This window comes from Neodiprion fabricii, chromosome 3 (assembly GCF_021155785.1).
Source record: "Neodiprion fabricii isolate iyNeoFabr1 chromosome 3, iyNeoFabr1.1, whole genome shotgun sequence".
NCBI classification, from domain to species: Eukaryota; Metazoa; Arthropoda; class Insecta; order Hymenoptera; family Diprionidae; genus Neodiprion; species Neodiprion fabricii.
Window position 1 is genome coordinate 19,949,465 of NC_060241.1, and position 16,451 is coordinate 19,965,915.

Below are 16,451 nucleotides of genomic sequence, written 5' to 3' on the forward strand. Positions count from 1 at the left end.
GTACAAATGTACGCCTTTAATACCTATCACGTGCACCACAATGGGTACGTTAAGATCTGTCTGTGTCTACTCGACGCCGTTGTCTGCGTGTCCTCTGATGTAATACTGATAATTTTTATTTTATTTTCATTTATTTATTTATTTTATTTATTTTTTTTTTTTTACCTAATTGTTTCGCTGGATTATAAAATTTTCTTTCAGGATATAACTCGCTTTACGTACGTACGCACATTATACGCGCGTACGTGTGTGCGCGTGTGCGTGCGCCCGTCTTACCCCGATCTGTGTGTATAATGGATGTTTTTTTGTTTGGTCGAATAGTATTATATACAAATATAATATTGTATGGTATATGCTGCTCGAATCGTTGAGTAAAAGAAGTTCTCAACGCAATTTTGTTATTGAAGGCGCCAACTAGAGCGTGAGAGTCTGGCCTGTTTTGGTCTCAAAGACGTGTATTACTTGTCTCCCATTTCATACGCCTTTACCTGTACTGCGAGATACGTACACGTAGAAATGATATTTTTATTTCATTCTCATTCTCATGTTTTTCTTGTCACTGGACGTGCAATGTAGATTACGCGAAAGTTTCACGTTATTCTCCTTGTCGGTATCCGCGAATTTAAATTCTATACCACATGCCTTGTACGTTATAATTTTAATCATAAACGATCAAACTTGCCACGAAATTTGTACACGATTAGAATCAAATTGCCCGTGCAGTGATTTTGGTGCGTAATGCGTGTCGTAATTCGTTGTGCAGGGAGTGGAAATGGACGTAGAGAATATTGCAAAACCAAACAATTAAACAAACAAAAAAGAAAAATAAATAAATAAAAATATCCATATTTAAAAAAAAAAAAAAACACAAAATTTTACTTCTGTATAGTAGTAGATGTTTCCACCTCGAATTAAACCTTTCTCGGACGGAATAAAAAGAAATGCTTGTCATAGTTTCAGCAGTCCAAGTAGACCAAGCAGGCCTCGCTCTCACCAAGACTCAGTCACGCGCTGGCCGACAGCAGGTCAGTAACATTCATCAATTATTGCTAACGCCTACGTGTCGTCTTACGTTTATTATACCTGTACTTGAGTGTGTGTCTCTGCTTAAGTTAATGCGATACTAAATATCCTTATCGATGCGTGGACGACTACTCGGAAAAATTGACCCTTGAAAACTTGGCAAGTGGCAAAAAGAAACCGTAAATCAATGGAATTAAATTTAAGTGAAATGAAAATAAATTTGAAAATACTGCGGGGTACCATTTTTCTTGGGCGTCGTTTGCGTGGATTGTTAATCAATGTGTCGAATGACGCGATAATTCGGTAGTTCTCTAATTTACTTACAACTAAACGCCTGATTGTGATCGAAGTAAGTATGTTATTTGACGTAACTGTCCATTCAACGTACGTGCGTACTGTAATATATTACATGTTCACGACATACTTACCTACCATGCTGAATTTATGCGTATTACGTATACGCATACGTGATAGAAAAGTAGTTTCAACGTAGCGTAGGAAAATGTAATAGACCGTATACGAATTATTGCAGGATATTTCGCTTTTACGATCAATTTTCATGCCTATCTACGCACGTATAGATGTGCAATTTCACTTGATTGAAAATTCTGTCCAAGGTTCTCAGAAAATATCTAAGATTAATTGTGCTCAGTTTTATCCCGTAGTGAAAAATTTCTAATACAAATTAATTTCCGCTAGTTTTCAAGCATGCGCAAGATTTTGCGCTCTAATCGATTCCGTAATGCCATTATACATTCTGCCGCTACTCGGATCAGTGATTCTCCACCAAAGTCAGGACCCAAGCCTCAAGAAACAAAAGATGTTGGTTAATTACGTAAATCTCGGCTAATTTGAAACGTTGCAAAGCTCAGGGTAATTCGAGGGATTAAGTCGAGTCAGTCTTGTCAGAGGGGTGAAAACGAGGTCGGAAGCATCAGCGACCATGAAGAGGGAAGGGAAAGAAAATTAAAGTCGCAACCGAAATGTACCTGCAGAGAAAGGAAGAGGGAGAGAGTCGAAGAGCATAAAACATAAGGAACAAGCACAAGCGCGAAACGTGATCGGTGGTTAGTTAGGATTGTAATTTGCTTCGCACCCCGCTTTTATGACGCTGAGATTATTATATGCACCCCGCCACTTGTAATTACGTACACACGCTGCATCCTTCGACGATGAAGTGCATAAACTGCATACCGAACTTGTAAACTCAACCCTCTTGTGAGACCTTTTTTTTTCGAACCAAATTTTTTTTCCCCGCATGCCGAACTAGCCCCCACCACAAATTAGATCGGATAAACCTGAACTCGTAATTCGACACCGGTCGGCGTTCTTTCGTTCGTTCTTTTTGTGTTCTACGTCGCGTCGCGCTCAATCATCGACGCATTATTTGAGACACCCCGGTAAACGTGGTACGAAGAAGAAAAAAATAAAGTAGATGAGCAAATCTCGACGACGAAGAACGGAGGGGGAGAATTGACGGTATTGTTTCCACCGAAGAAACGTAATTCAGCCGGGTTATAAGGGTATCGGTGAAAGGCGGGTGGCCGTGTTTACCCAAACAGTTGGACATGTAATATGCATTCTCGCATTATGCCGACTACACGACGCCCCTGTATAGAGACGTGCTCCTAACCTCGGCGTGCCGGTGGATATACAAAGAACTCGTCACGCGCCGACTGCCTGTTCATATGTGCCTAAAAATCTACATGACAACTAGGCGGCGTTCGCTCTCTCTGACGGGGGCTAAACCGGGTGACAAGGTCGCGCCCCGTGTTCAAATGACGTACACGAGCCTCGCGCGGTGCTGCCGACTCCTTCTTCTTCTTCTTCTTCTTCTTCTTCTTCTTCGTCTTGGTCGTATTCTTATTGCAGAAGATGAGCGAGCGCGCAGGTAGCAGGGTGAAATTTCGTTTTTCCTTTCCCTTTTTTTCTCGGTGTGCGAATATATTAAAATTCGAGGGGGATGATTTTTCGGGGTAATGCGTACGTGCGTGTCCCGTTATGGAAAGCAAGATGGATGGACCGGCATAGTGCGCTTTGAGGGTAGGTGAGTGTAAAAAAAAAAAAGGAAGAGCCGAGCGAAGAAGAAAAGAAAAAAACGCCGCTGCAACCCCCGTGGAAGCTTTTTTTACACACGGACGTGTATACGGCTACAGGGATGTGTTGTTATTATTATATTTTATTTTTTTCGCCGTCCCCTTGCCGCTGTACTGTAGCATCGCACCCCAAATTCGGGTGTTAGCATTTCTCACCCCTCGATGAGCGTCGCGTACGTCTCGTGCCATTATTAAAAAAACGGCATTAATGTCCCGTCATAAATATAACGCGGTACCCTCTCGCGTGCGGAATAGCTTTTCCGTATACCTTTGCCCGACTCGCACCAAGGGCAGATCCGCAAGGCCTCCCTGCTTCATCCCCCGTCCAAACGAACAACCGGCGTGGCTAACGAAGTTAATAATCCACGACGCGCGTTACCGGCCGCTGATTGGATCTTAGAAACCGAAAATTTTTACCCCGTTTTCGATTTTAACCGACTCTTCCTCCCTCGGTCCGTTCGCTTCTTTTTCTTTGCTTTCTTCCGCGCTGGCCGCCAGCTCTTCTTCGTTTTACGCGCTCGGTTACGCGGCCGTCGACGGGGCGTAATAAAAAATAACCAAGATATACACCGCGGGCTACCCGTCTTTCCCCCGCGGGAATATAACTCTGCTAATGTACCCCCGTGAAACCCCCTACCTCCGAACCGAGCTACGGCTCTCTAACCATAAGGGAAACAAACCCCCTGCATTAAGATCTATACGCGTTCTGGGAAGAAATACGCTACGATTTTTGTTCCCTCTCTTACCGCCTTTTTTCTCTCTTCGCGAACTTCTATTTTATCCTGGACTTATTTTTATCTCGGGATTCCTTTTTTTACTCCAGAAAAGAGGACGCGGCTTAACAAATATTACGCGATTCCGCACCACTCCATACCCTGTTGCAATTTTACGTGTGTTTTAAACAAAGCTGCAAGCGTGAAAATAAATTTATAAAAGTACTACGATCACGGTATTTTCTTCTTTATTTAAGCTTGTTTAAAATGTATAATATGTATATTTAAAGAATTCACACCGGGTGCGAAAGTTTGTGGCCATCAGCCGATCAGGTACATAAAATTATAGCGACCGTCGCACGAGCTTCCTTTTTGTGACGTGAAATTCGTGTCCTTAAACCTTAACCCGAAGGAGGAATTTCTTCTCAGAATTATGATACATTAGCGATGTAGAAGTTGAAAATAAGCCCGAGACTCGAACAATCGCAAGTCGTACAAGCGGTTAATTAACGAGGGTTATAGATCAACGGCTCTGAATGAATATGGAAAGGGGTTTCTCCCGGACTCCCCTGAACGTATAAGGTAATATATGTGGAAGCGTACCATCGAGGAGCAGAGAGATGCATACGGCGTGGGGCTCTTTTATCACATGAAAGAGAACCTGAAGAATGAGAAGAAGAGGATAAGGAGGAGTGGAAGGAAAATAAATGAATAAATGAAAAAATACGGTTTTGCAAGCAAAAGTTCGTTTAGCGAGTGGCAGCCGTATCGGGGGCGGAAGGCTCGGAGAGATAGCCGTATAGAAGAGAGATGGTCAGCGGATGAAAATGGCCGGGAGAGGCAGAGGTGCCGGCGGTGGGGGATGATTTAGTAATGAAGATATTAACGTGGCGAGAGAGCACGCCACGGAATACTGAGATTCAACTATCTAACTGCTAACATAACTCACGTTTATGCCTTCGTCCGGAGGCCGGCCGGCCAGCCAGCCAGCCAGCCAGCCAGCCAGCCACCCTCTCCCAACCGCTTCGGACTCACGGCCGCCGGATTTTTCCGTCTCTCTCCAATCCGCCACCTCGCCTTCCCCAAGAGAAAAAGGACCCGGACTCCTGTAAATTCTAATTACAATTTAATCCCGCGAAAGCCTTGACGATAACTATCAAGCGACTCCGTCGCGGCGATAAAAGGAACCGGTGACAGTGGTGGGATGTTGAGAAATTTGCGATTCTTCGCAAAAGAACGATCATCGTTTCTTGTCTTGGGCTCCTCCACTCTCCGAATGTAACACTCACTGACGTTGATTCATATTTGCAGAGCGCACGATCCTCTCCGGCGTTTAACTCTGCGGCTGCAAAGCTTGGCGATAATTGTCCACCGGAATCTGGTCTCTCCCCTTTAACTCGACATGCAAATACCCCGGGGTAGTTAGCTAATGGGGTTGAGAAGGTCGGTGGAGTGGGCCGCGAGGCTGGAGCGAGTTCATTCATTAAGGGTTGATGGGTTAATTGCCGGCTCACAGCATCAGCGCCGAGCCCCTCGAAACTCTTCCGCCCTCGGCCTCTCATCCTACGATGAAGCAACAGGTTGCGCAGTCCTCCCGTTGTCAACTTCCCGCGGTGTCGGTTCCCCGGACCTGCAGCTGGCCTAATTAATTACACCCTCGTTTCCGTCTGTCTTTTCTTTCTAACGGGTTAATTACGGGATCCTCCTGCTCCGGGGCATTAGAGGCTCAAGGGACGATCAATTCTCCGGCGTTACCACCTGAAACGCGTCCCGGTCCCCAGATAAAAAAACCAGACCGACTAATTGAACAGAGTGACACGATATCCGGCCTACAATTAGCCCAAGGTGGTAACCACTCTGAATTTCAAGTTCTGTGATGTCAGTTCAAGTCACTTTAAGTCACTGAACTTGTATGAACGCATCCGAAGTCATTGAAAGTATTTTAAAGTCACGAGAGTCATTCCGAAGTCCTAAGGTCCTGAAGTTGGGTTTACACCGAAGTTCAGGAGTGATTGCCCCTCGAATGAGCCTTTGCTACTCACGTCCCTCTTCGACACCTTGACCAAACGGCACGCGAGCGATCCCGGATCTTCAGCGCGTTGTGGGATCGCGATAACGATAACTCGAGGCCCCAACTCCACCCGACTGCCTAGCAGGCTGTAAATCCACCGACAACTATCTGCACCAGGTGCGAGCGCCACCCTGACAAGACCGCCTTGGTTGGGCCGATCATACGGCAGATAAACGGACCTCGGCTAACCGGCCAAGACGGAAAAACCTTCTTTGACCACCGTGACGTTGACACTAAACGGGCCCTCGGTGAAGACCTCGCGATATAGGGCACCTGGTGTGCACTCGACTTTGACAAGTTCCGGAAATACAGTGACTGCGTGCACAGATTTGGTCAGTTTGTGATATTCATTTTAGTCGGGCTTATGATTCTTGTGTAGAAATGAAACTATAACGGTAGTGGTGATAAAATCTTTGATCAGGGGGAATTCATGAAAAGGACAACAGATATTGAGACAGCACAATTTTATTGAACAATGAATCTGTTGTCACAAAGTTCACAGCAAAACAATTCTTCTAATTCCAATTTTTATCACCTTTTCATTTTTCAGAAACGGGACTACTTTGTAATATAATGGATGTTTTGTTTGAAATTGCCGTGATCAAATTTAATGTTGAAGATCAAAATGGTCGTCACTCATGTTGTAAATCCCCTGTAATTACCAACAATCAGAAAACACTGCTCGTTTCGTATTTGGATTGACGAAACAACTGAATGTAAAAAAAACTGACAAGCAGATTTTCGTTTATTTTGAAGTTACGATACGCTACTGATATCTGAATCCCTGCTTGTTTATCATATCGTTACTGTTAATATACATATCGTTATAATAACATATCGTTGTTGAATACATATTTCGGTGCCGCCTGGAAAGTAAATCTAATTCGTAATGACAGGTCATTGTCCCGCGCCCTGGACCTCCTCGAGTTCGATGATTAACTCATTACCCAAGACGGTGTTTGCCTCGACAGCAGTATCCGGCCGTCCTTCAGGGGGTGTGATTCGGGGCTGTCCGGCAGCTAGAGGAAGGTTCTCCGTGACACGGAGGTCGGGACTTCCGGCGGGCGGCTTCAATTCGGTCAATCCGGGGTGTCAATCTCTCATTGTGAGTCCGTAGGTGTCGGTCGTGAGAGAGAAAGAGGACGCGATTCGAGTCGAGGCGTCGTAGCCGGCCGGTGGCCGTCGATGAATCTCAATTACGGGAGACGGCTGATAATTGTAGGGCTTCTTAATCCGTCTGCCGACACTAACGCCCTACTTTCCATCCCCCTCTGACTAATTACCGCGCCGTTTCCCCTGTAGCCGAACGCCGGTTGGCCGGCACCCGGGAAACTCGCGCCTGAAGGCAACCCCCGAGCCAAGAAGACCCAGAGGTGCGACACCCCGCGTCTCCCTAGAACTGTCTGCGCTAATTTGCATCTGAAACCCGGCGGAGTTTCGAGAGAGGTAGAAATTTTGCTCTATATTCTCCGATTTTTTTTTTCCTCGCTTATTTATCTCACTGCATCTTCACCGTATTTCGCGCCGGAGCGAATTATACCGAACGGGCGGTCGGAACGCTGACAACGCTGTGAATATTAATGGCGCATGCCTATATATATCTGGCTACATAACTTTGGCAAAGAAAAATATTTGAATAATAATTACCGAGCCTGGCCCCTTCTTCTCGTGGAGTCGAGACTGCGACGACGATGACGACCGAAACCAAGACCAACAACCCCCTTGTTACACGGTATAAAAAGGTTAGCTTTACGCAGGAAGAAGGGTCGCCGAGAATTTTCTAATTAGACGACCTCACCGCACCGCCCAAGGGGCGCAAACAATGCTTGACAAATAAAAAGTAAGAAGTGAAAAAAGAAAGAAAGACGTCGAGGGGCGGAAGGGGAGAGGGGAAAGGGAACGAGAGGAGGCACTTCTGCCGAGCACGCTTCACCGCAACCTGCAGCAGGATTTTAATATATCTCAGACTCTCGTTCACCCCGCAGGGAAAGCGGGGGCAGGGTAGTAAAAATAGGGCTGAGGGATATTAAAAAGCACAAAACGTGAACGAAAAAAAGAAAAATAAGAAATGCAGACAATGGAAATAATAAGAGGGATGCCGAGACAATCTTAAGGAACGAAATCCCGAGTAACGCCACCGAGTAATCAGAGTATAAAAAAAAACGAAATAAAAATAAAAGCTTCTCGCTGTAAAAACGAAGATGAAAGAATTCGACAAACACGACATTTTTTTTGAATTTTTCATCGATATTGCACTTCGCACGGTATCCTTCCGTCTATCCACTTTTTCAAGCAGCGTAACGATCATTCCCTGGAAGAGTATTTGCCGAGAGAAAACCAGGGGATGGGGGTTAGAATTTGATTCGTAGCGAGTTGGCTTGGCTTGGCTTTCTCTCTCGCCGCGGATCTGCCTAACAAGCAGCTACCTACTCGAGAAGTTCTCTTGTTCGATCGCGCCGACCCGGCCTGACCCCTTATCCACCCCTGGGGGCGGCCCGCCCCCGTCGCTGTTCAAACCAACCACCCCTGCAGCCGGTCGCCTAACGATGTGCCAACAAATACAAGCCGAAGATAAAGAAGGCCTTGGCGAGGAGCGTAAGCAGATTGAGAAGTAGGGGGTGTACCTAAGGGGTGGCTACACCGGCTTTCACATGAAACGTATTTTTTCTTTATTCTCCCACTACTTCTTCTTCCTTCTTCTTCTTCTTCTTCTTCTTCTCATCGTCATTCTTCTTTTTCTTCTCCTTCTCTTTTACCAAAGGGGTTCCTTACCCTCGACCGTCGCCACCCCTTAATTATATCCCGACTGACAATTATTTTTAACGACCAGCCGATACCTTAACGACTCTTAATTCACCATGACACGCGCTGTTCCGTACGACAGTCTGTGTGCCTGTGTGTGTTATATTATCCTCGATCGAGAGACAAGAATGAGAGAAATACGAAGCCCGGAACGATCGTTCTCGTTTATTACAACTCGTACAGTATGATACACTTCGGTTTATAGCTATTATTATTCGTTTCAACTATTTCTGCATATTTCTTTCCCACTTCCTGCGTGGCGCCGCGCTGCGAAATCACAGCGTACAACAGCGTTTCCCAAGAGCGTATAATCGGCCTCTCGGTGCTGAGGGAACGACCGGGTGTTGATCGTCTCCGACGTCGTCGTCCTCGTCGTCGTCGTCGGCGTCGGCATCGTCCCCCAGCTACCCGGCTTATGGCTGGCAGTCGGTGTAGAGCAGCATTTAAATAATTAAAGATCCGGACGGACAGCCTTCTATTAATTGGATAATCGCGAGGCCGTAGACGAGGGACGGAGGACGGGGGTGGGTGGGGGGTGATAATGATTTTATCGTTAACAACCGCCCGCTTCAAAAGGAGCACGGGGGGCGGCGAGGGGCGATGAGGGGGTCGGAGGGGGTGGGTGAGAGACAATTGCAGAGATAATACACGGCTTCCTGCCTGACACCCGGTGATACCAGCCGCCAATCAACCCGATGCGTTACGTGTGTACGTCATGCATATACGCTTCTATAACAAATCACCACACCGCTGCGTCTCTCTTCTTCCCTCTCTCTCTCTCTCTCCCTCTCTCGAACAACACTGTATACCGTATATCGCGGTGTTACGACGATGCGTGCACACATGTTTACGCTTAGCCCACCTAGCTTGCCGCGGCGTTCGCTGTACCTCAATCAAATTTTGATTTTAATATTCCGTACCACGACTTTTTACATTTCAATACTCTAAAGCGGATATTTGCGTTTTTGAACATTCGTTGCTTTAACTTTCTACTTTGGAAGATTTTGACATTTTTATCCCATCCTTTCCCTTCCGCTTAACTACCGTGCTTGTGTCATTTCAAGTTTCGTTTTTTCCCTGTACTTTGTTCGCGATAGAAATCCAGAGTTTTGATCGATCTTCGAAGAAACTCGATCTGTGTGGAATGTCTGATTGAGATATCGCGATTAAAATTCAGTCAATTGTAATTAACGAAAACGATTGCAGACCGTAGCAGTAAATAAATCTGAATCGTTGGTTATGTACGATGATTGTGAGCTAATTTCAGACGCCGGACGTTCATTCGCATTTATTTTGAACCTATCTCCCGTGATAAAGTACACCTATCCTGATAATTGGTACTTATGCCATGTCAGATAGGAATGAGTAAGAAGTAGGAAAGTACGTACAAGCCACGCATAGAAAAATTTCTAATCGATATAACTGATATATCATAATGTTCTACATTTCTCACGGGAACCATAAATATTTTGTACACCTAGTTGGAATCACTGTGAGAAATAGATACCGTTCAGGCTAAGCTCTTTAGGCTTGATTTTTCTCTCTTGTGGTAGACACACATCCATGCTCGACGCAAATTTCTTTTTACATCGGGAAGTGGTATAAGGTAGGTAACTCTTGAATGATAACGAAGAACAAAGAAAACAAGTATAAAATTGTGAGAAAATAAAAGAAAAGGTTGGATAATAAAATATCTCCGGTTAACGACTTTATTCGAGTGATAAATTGAGAAGAAGTTGTGTGCCGGGTCGGTTATCCCCCTCCCATCCACCCTCCTTAACTGCGACGTGTTTGCCGCGTGTGAACACGCGTGTATATCACGTTATTCCCGGTGGTTGGATTAAGGCCCGAGGAGCCGATTGATAGGGCGACAATTAGCCGTACCGGAGTTTATTTTTAAACATCCCACGACATCCTGGAGGACGATAGAGAGAGAGAGAGAGAGAGAGAGAGGAAAAGGAAGGGGGGGGGGGGGGGTAGAGAGGGAGAAAGAGCAAGAGGCGCACGAATACGAGCTTGTCGTCCGTGCGGTGCACGGGCATCCTCGAAAGGGGCACGTAGGCGGGTGCGTCGCGGGTATCTAGGCCCCCTTTTATTTACGAGTCTTGGAGCGATAAAGTCACTAAGGGACTGCAGCGTCGTCTCGGATCGGTCGGGGGCCGGGGGCCGGTCCCTAACACGTTCACGACCCGTTTGCATAGAAATGCCGGCATTTGTTGCCCGGCTATCGAATTCGAGTGATTCTAATTTGTCCGACGGCGCTGCGATAACGGGGCCCCTGGGCCCCCTGAACCCCTCCCAGAAGGTCGCCGACATCCCGGTCGCGCGGTTAATTAATACGCAGAGGTGATTCCTTGCCACGCATCGTGCCGACCCTGGAATTAACAAGGGATTTTTTACGAGCTATCAAAATCTAGCCACGGTCCGGAACCTCGCAATGGATGCAAATGCATCTTAATTCCGAAGCCCTTTCTCCGCTCCCCCACTCCCCCTCCCCCCGTTCTTCATCCTCTCAATGAAGATGTTCAAATCCATTAACAGGAGATTCCTTATACGCCTCTTTCGAGGATCGATCTTTCCCGCTATCACGGAAATCCCCTTGTCTTTCGGTTTATTTTATTTTTTTCTTTTCTTTTCATCTTGTATGCAACGCCTGTGTGTGCAGATTCAGACTTTTTTTTCTATTCTGTTTCTTCGTTTTTCTCACACTAATCGAATTCGCGATACTCGAAAGATTCTCTTTTTGATCTGATCATTTCCAGCGTGATTCAAAAGTTTTTTTTTTTTTCGGAATTTTTGTTACGAGTACCAATCTTGGTATCAACTCGAAAGAATATAACCGATGGCCGTTTGGAGGAAACTTTGCATGTTAAAAAAGTTTTCATTATTTATTGCATGAAAAGGTAGGGTGCATTGAACTTCTATCGAAACGTCATGTTTTGAGTTGCGTCACTTTTGACGTCGAGAATCGATAAATAAAAAATGAATGTACGTATAGATATATACAGGTATGCAAATATAGAAAAATAGAAAATTCGGATAGTGATTCCGAAATAATTAAAGACCCCGAAAACCTTCAAATCGGTTCAACAGCTGGCAGCAACTTCGGGAAACTTTGATGTTTGTCGATGCGGCTCAGAACTTGTAGCGTTTCATAGAAACTCGATATGATCAGAATGCAACTGTTAACGAGAGTGAATACTTGCATGATCCGAGAGGTTGAATATTTTTAACCGGGAACATTGACGGGCCCCGATCTCGTTGCGATTCCGGGACCGTATATAGCGAGCTCTCGCGGTGCGAGATGCGAGGAACACGGCATGTTTAACCGATCCCCCCGCCCTAATGGACGGCGAGAAGTCGAGTCAACGAGTCAACGTCTTCTCTGGATTGTGATTGCAGTATAAGTATATTGCAGTCCGCACATCCATGCGCGGAGCACCTACTACTAGAGGCGAGCGGCGCACGCCGTCCGCGCAAAGTACTGCGACGGCGCATTCCTCGCGCGAACGGGCCCCGACCGGGCCCAGAGCGAAGGGGGGCGAAGGCTCCGGCGCATGCACACAAATGTAGAAAGACGGAGAGAGGCGTGGGCGAGAGAGCATTCCACTCGCCGCTGCGCTGTCTCTCGCTCATCGGGCCCCGAGAGGCCCAATCGTCCTTTTCCTTGCGGGGCCCGAGCGTCGGGTGTTTCACACCTCCACTCGGCCGGGAATTAGGAAATAAATTAGTGCGGGGCTAATTCTGTTATCTGGTCGACGGGCGACCGGCGAGAGTCGAGGAGACCTCGGAGAGCCGAGCCGATGCCGATGCTGCCGCTCTCGCTGCACGCCGGCCCGAGATCTCAGTCGTTAGAGCGATACCTTCACGAGCACGCGTGAATTTATTGATTGCTAATTAAAATTTACACCGTCCATCCCGGGACTCGGCTGCGCATGCAGCTGAAAAACAATTTCAACCCCGTACCGAGATCCTTGCTTTGTGCATATCGGGCCGCGCTACGCGGACCTCTCCTTCTTCCAGCAATTAACGGCCCGGCTTCGATCCGACTAACCTCTCGGATTTCGGACTATTCGAAACATCCTTTTCCAATTAATTCACGAGTTAGCACCTCTCAACTTCCGCGGAATCGCCGAAAGATCCGATTCTCGGTTTTTGTACGGCTTATGCAAATCGCGTCTGCAGGAAAGTTTTCATACTTTCTAGCGGATATATTTCTGAGTACTACTCGTAACTCGTGCTTATATTTTCTTCAAGTTAGAATATTCATTGGAACTTTCGATTATTGACGATAAGCAAAATTAAACTCTGATTAGAAAATGTGACACATTTCGACTCGCGATCGACACACCTGATATCTATATTTGACTGAATTCGCATTTGAATAAATGTGTCTTTTAGGCAATAAGGTGAACATGTGAATATGTGAAATCTCTATATCCTTTTCGCAAAACTTTTGGGAGTCAACCAATGCATAGCAAATTTTTCTACCTTGAGTTCATTCGTGATTTATTCGAGAAATCTGTCTTTACACTTTCAATCGATGTTTCTTCAAATGCAGGAAAACCGTTTCGAAAAGACTACAAATTGACGCAAGTATAGCGTACCTACCATTGATTTACATCGGCTCATTTTCACGTTACACGGTGATGACTGTGCGGTACGTGCAACTCCTGCAAATCTCTTCGTCATCGTGAATCCAAAAATTTCACCATCGCATATAGAATTCCAAGCAAGCGTTTACCCGCAATTATACATGCACGGCAGTGAACCCCTCGATCTTACTCGACGCCGTGATACGAGGAAAAAAGTTTATACGTATCATAGACAGTTGGCACGGCCGATCACAAAAAGTCGTAATCCCTACTTCCACCGTTGGTTAATAGTCGACGAGAACGAGAGCGAGGAGTTCCACACTCGTTCGAATTAGTTGGGCCTTATTGTCAGAGTATGTTAGAGTGAGGATCTATATTCGCTCTTGTAGTGTTTGGTATTGGGCCCATGCATGGAGGAACCAGATCATAAATTCCAGGGGAACAAATTTCCAGCATATGTAGCCGGCGCGCAATCTCTCGTAGAGCGGATCTCAGCGGGACGAACTAAATCCGCGTTTCTTCCGCGGCCTGTTTGGCCGGTCGAGACGAGGAGGATTGAAATTATGAGAAAGAAAAAGTTGAGAACCGCTGCGCGTGGGAGCAGCCTGCAAGACAATCATCAGAGTCCGTCTCGTACTCGGTGTCTCACACATATTTGGACACATTTTAACGGAAACGTTCCGCGGTTCGGCAAGTGGCGGTCCTTACTTCCTCCCCACCTCCTCTTATTCCCCTCAAGATTGAGCTTGGGATACGACGGAGCCGGCCTGGGGGAATCAGGGCCACTCAAAGAAATAACCAGCAGTCATTAACCGTAATAACCGACGCCTCGATCGGTACGTTTGTTTCAAGAGCAGCGGCGGTCCGCAGGCTCTTCTTCCATCGCTCTCATCCCGAACTCATGAGATCCCGCAACGATTAACCGAGTCATACCAACTTGTCCCACAGACAAACAGACTGCGAACTATTAGGAATGGTTCAGTGCGCTTGGATTTGACTGACGTCGAACATGAGTGTCACTTGAGTCTGGACTCAAGAAAATCACCATTAGCCAAGTTCAGGCTTACGTTCCAATTTGGTATCCTCGACACGGGTAACCGTCAGGTGACCATCTCCAATCGCAAACAAATTGCGAACTCTAAGGAATGGGTTGACTGACTTAGAACTCGAGTTTCGCCTTGCAATGGCTTGGACCCGGATTCAAAGAGCTCGTGGAATGACTTTTAACTGGCTGAATCGTGGCGAAAAATCACCACGAATCAAATTCAGATTTACGTTTGACTATCATATCCATACCTGACTTTGAGTGACTGAATATTATGAGCACATGTGACTTTGAAGGACTTAACGCGGGTTCAGGCGACCGTCACCAATTGACACGGAGTTGAATTAGAGAGCAGGAAAGAGTTCAAATGGTGACAAGCGCCGAAGTTGACGAGAGTAACGTTACACGGTCTTGTTGATATTTCCGTCTTAGGATCAGAGCAGGACTCCATATCGGGCTGCAACGAGTCGCTCGGCCTAACAGGTCTCAAATCGTTTCCCACTACTATTAAGCGCGCCCGTAACACTCTAAAGTGGCCCTCAGCCCAGCAAGACATGTGTTAGTGAGTTATTATTCGGTTAGTGTACACACCATCAGCAGCTGGGAAGTTTCGAGTGTAACGCTGTGTACGGTGCCTACGCCTCCTCTCTCCATTTGCATGCAATTTAAACCGTCGTAGCCGTTTTATGAGTTGATTAACCCCCGAATTTTCACACCTTTCGCCTTATCGCGTCCCCGCGGATTAACACCCTGGTGTTTTTTGTCCGCAGCCTCGCCCTCGCCTCCCCCCTTCATATACCTCCCTCGATTCACCCATCTGTCCTTCTCATCTTTGATACTACTCGCTCCCTCCGGTGTCTCCCTACCGTTGATAATTACAGTAGAGCGACCGAGACGGGCTGAGTGAATGAGCAGGGCTATCATTAACGCTTCCTGCCTCATAACTGCTCATCACTCACTCATCTGGACCAACCCTCACCCACCGAGGACGACCGCCTCTCGATAATTCCTCCTCGATTCATCCCGGACCGCGGATCGAGCTTGGTTCGATTTTGTTATTCCTGAAAAAATGATTTTTCTTTGGTTTTGTAGTTGGAAAATTTATTTGTAAATGTTGCGTTCGTCTGAACCAATTTAAATACAGCTAAGTACCTACTTGTCGTTTTGTTTCTGCCGATTGATCAATTACGAAATTAACGCTTATTCTTGTTCCTCCGAGAAATTATTAATCGCGATGCTTTGAGGGAAGCATTGACAAGGCTCGGGCCTCCATCGGTCCCTCGGGAGTATAAATAATTTAATCGAAAACGTTGAGTGTACGCATACATGATTGTGTGCCGAGGAATTATCCTGTCAATGCGATTCTGCCCGCGGCTCGCTAATAACTGACAATTTACTTGTCCCCTATCTAAACAGGTTTCTGAATACGTTTTCACGCCGAAGTTAGTTAGCCGCAAGTACGTAGGTTATGGTGAAGGAACGTGGAAACAAGAAATTTAGATAAATCGTATCACGGTAATTAATTTCTCGTAAAATCAGTCTGCAATTATTTACTTCCTTGTCGCTGCGAGGCGAGACAAATTTTTGGACCTTCGAAGTTGTCGCAATTAACTACGATAGCTGAGTGTAGATGCAAGAACTTTGATTGGGGATTTGGAAAGAAGAGTCGGAAGTAATTGATAAGATTCAGAAACGTGTGAATCACTGTCGGATTTTCATTGAAACTACACGATCCAACTTTAATCCGTCTTTATTCAATCGTATATACATATATGTAAATATAATTTTTGCCACAACAGACCTGAATCTAATGCGTATAAAATTGTATTATATCATGGATAACCCGACTCACAATCAATAAAATTTTAGCGAACGCTCGAATGTACTATAATCCCAAACACTTGCTAGTAGCAATTTTAAAAAAAATTCCGATGCAATAACGATGCCTTTAAATTCTTCTCGGTATACTCTGTTGCTAAGTTCAATCAATCAGGTGAACCGTTAACGCTGTTCAGAATCCAGACCATTCGACATATATCCAACTACCCAACACCGAAAGAACGCCGAGACGACTCTTCCGCTCGAACCCCGAGCCTTATAACTCAA

At 45.9% G+C, this 16,451-nt stretch overlaps 1 protein-coding gene across 6 annotated transcripts in view; it reads left to right on the top strand.

Annotated features, from left to right (window-relative positions):
• LOC124177497 (zinc finger homeobox protein 4) overlaps nt 1–16,451 on the top strand; it is a 207,884-nt gene that overhangs the window by 188,204 nt on the left and 3,229 nt on the right. Inside the window, exon 8 of one of the 6 annotated variants that reach the window (XM_046559911.1) lies at nt 955–1,025. The exons of the other annotated variants lie outside the window; for them this stretch is intronic. Coding sequence (XP_046415867.1) covers nt 955–1,025 — 71 coding nt within the window. The remainder of the gene's footprint in view (nt 1–954; nt 1,026–16,451) is intronic. 6 annotated transcript variants of the gene reach the window in all.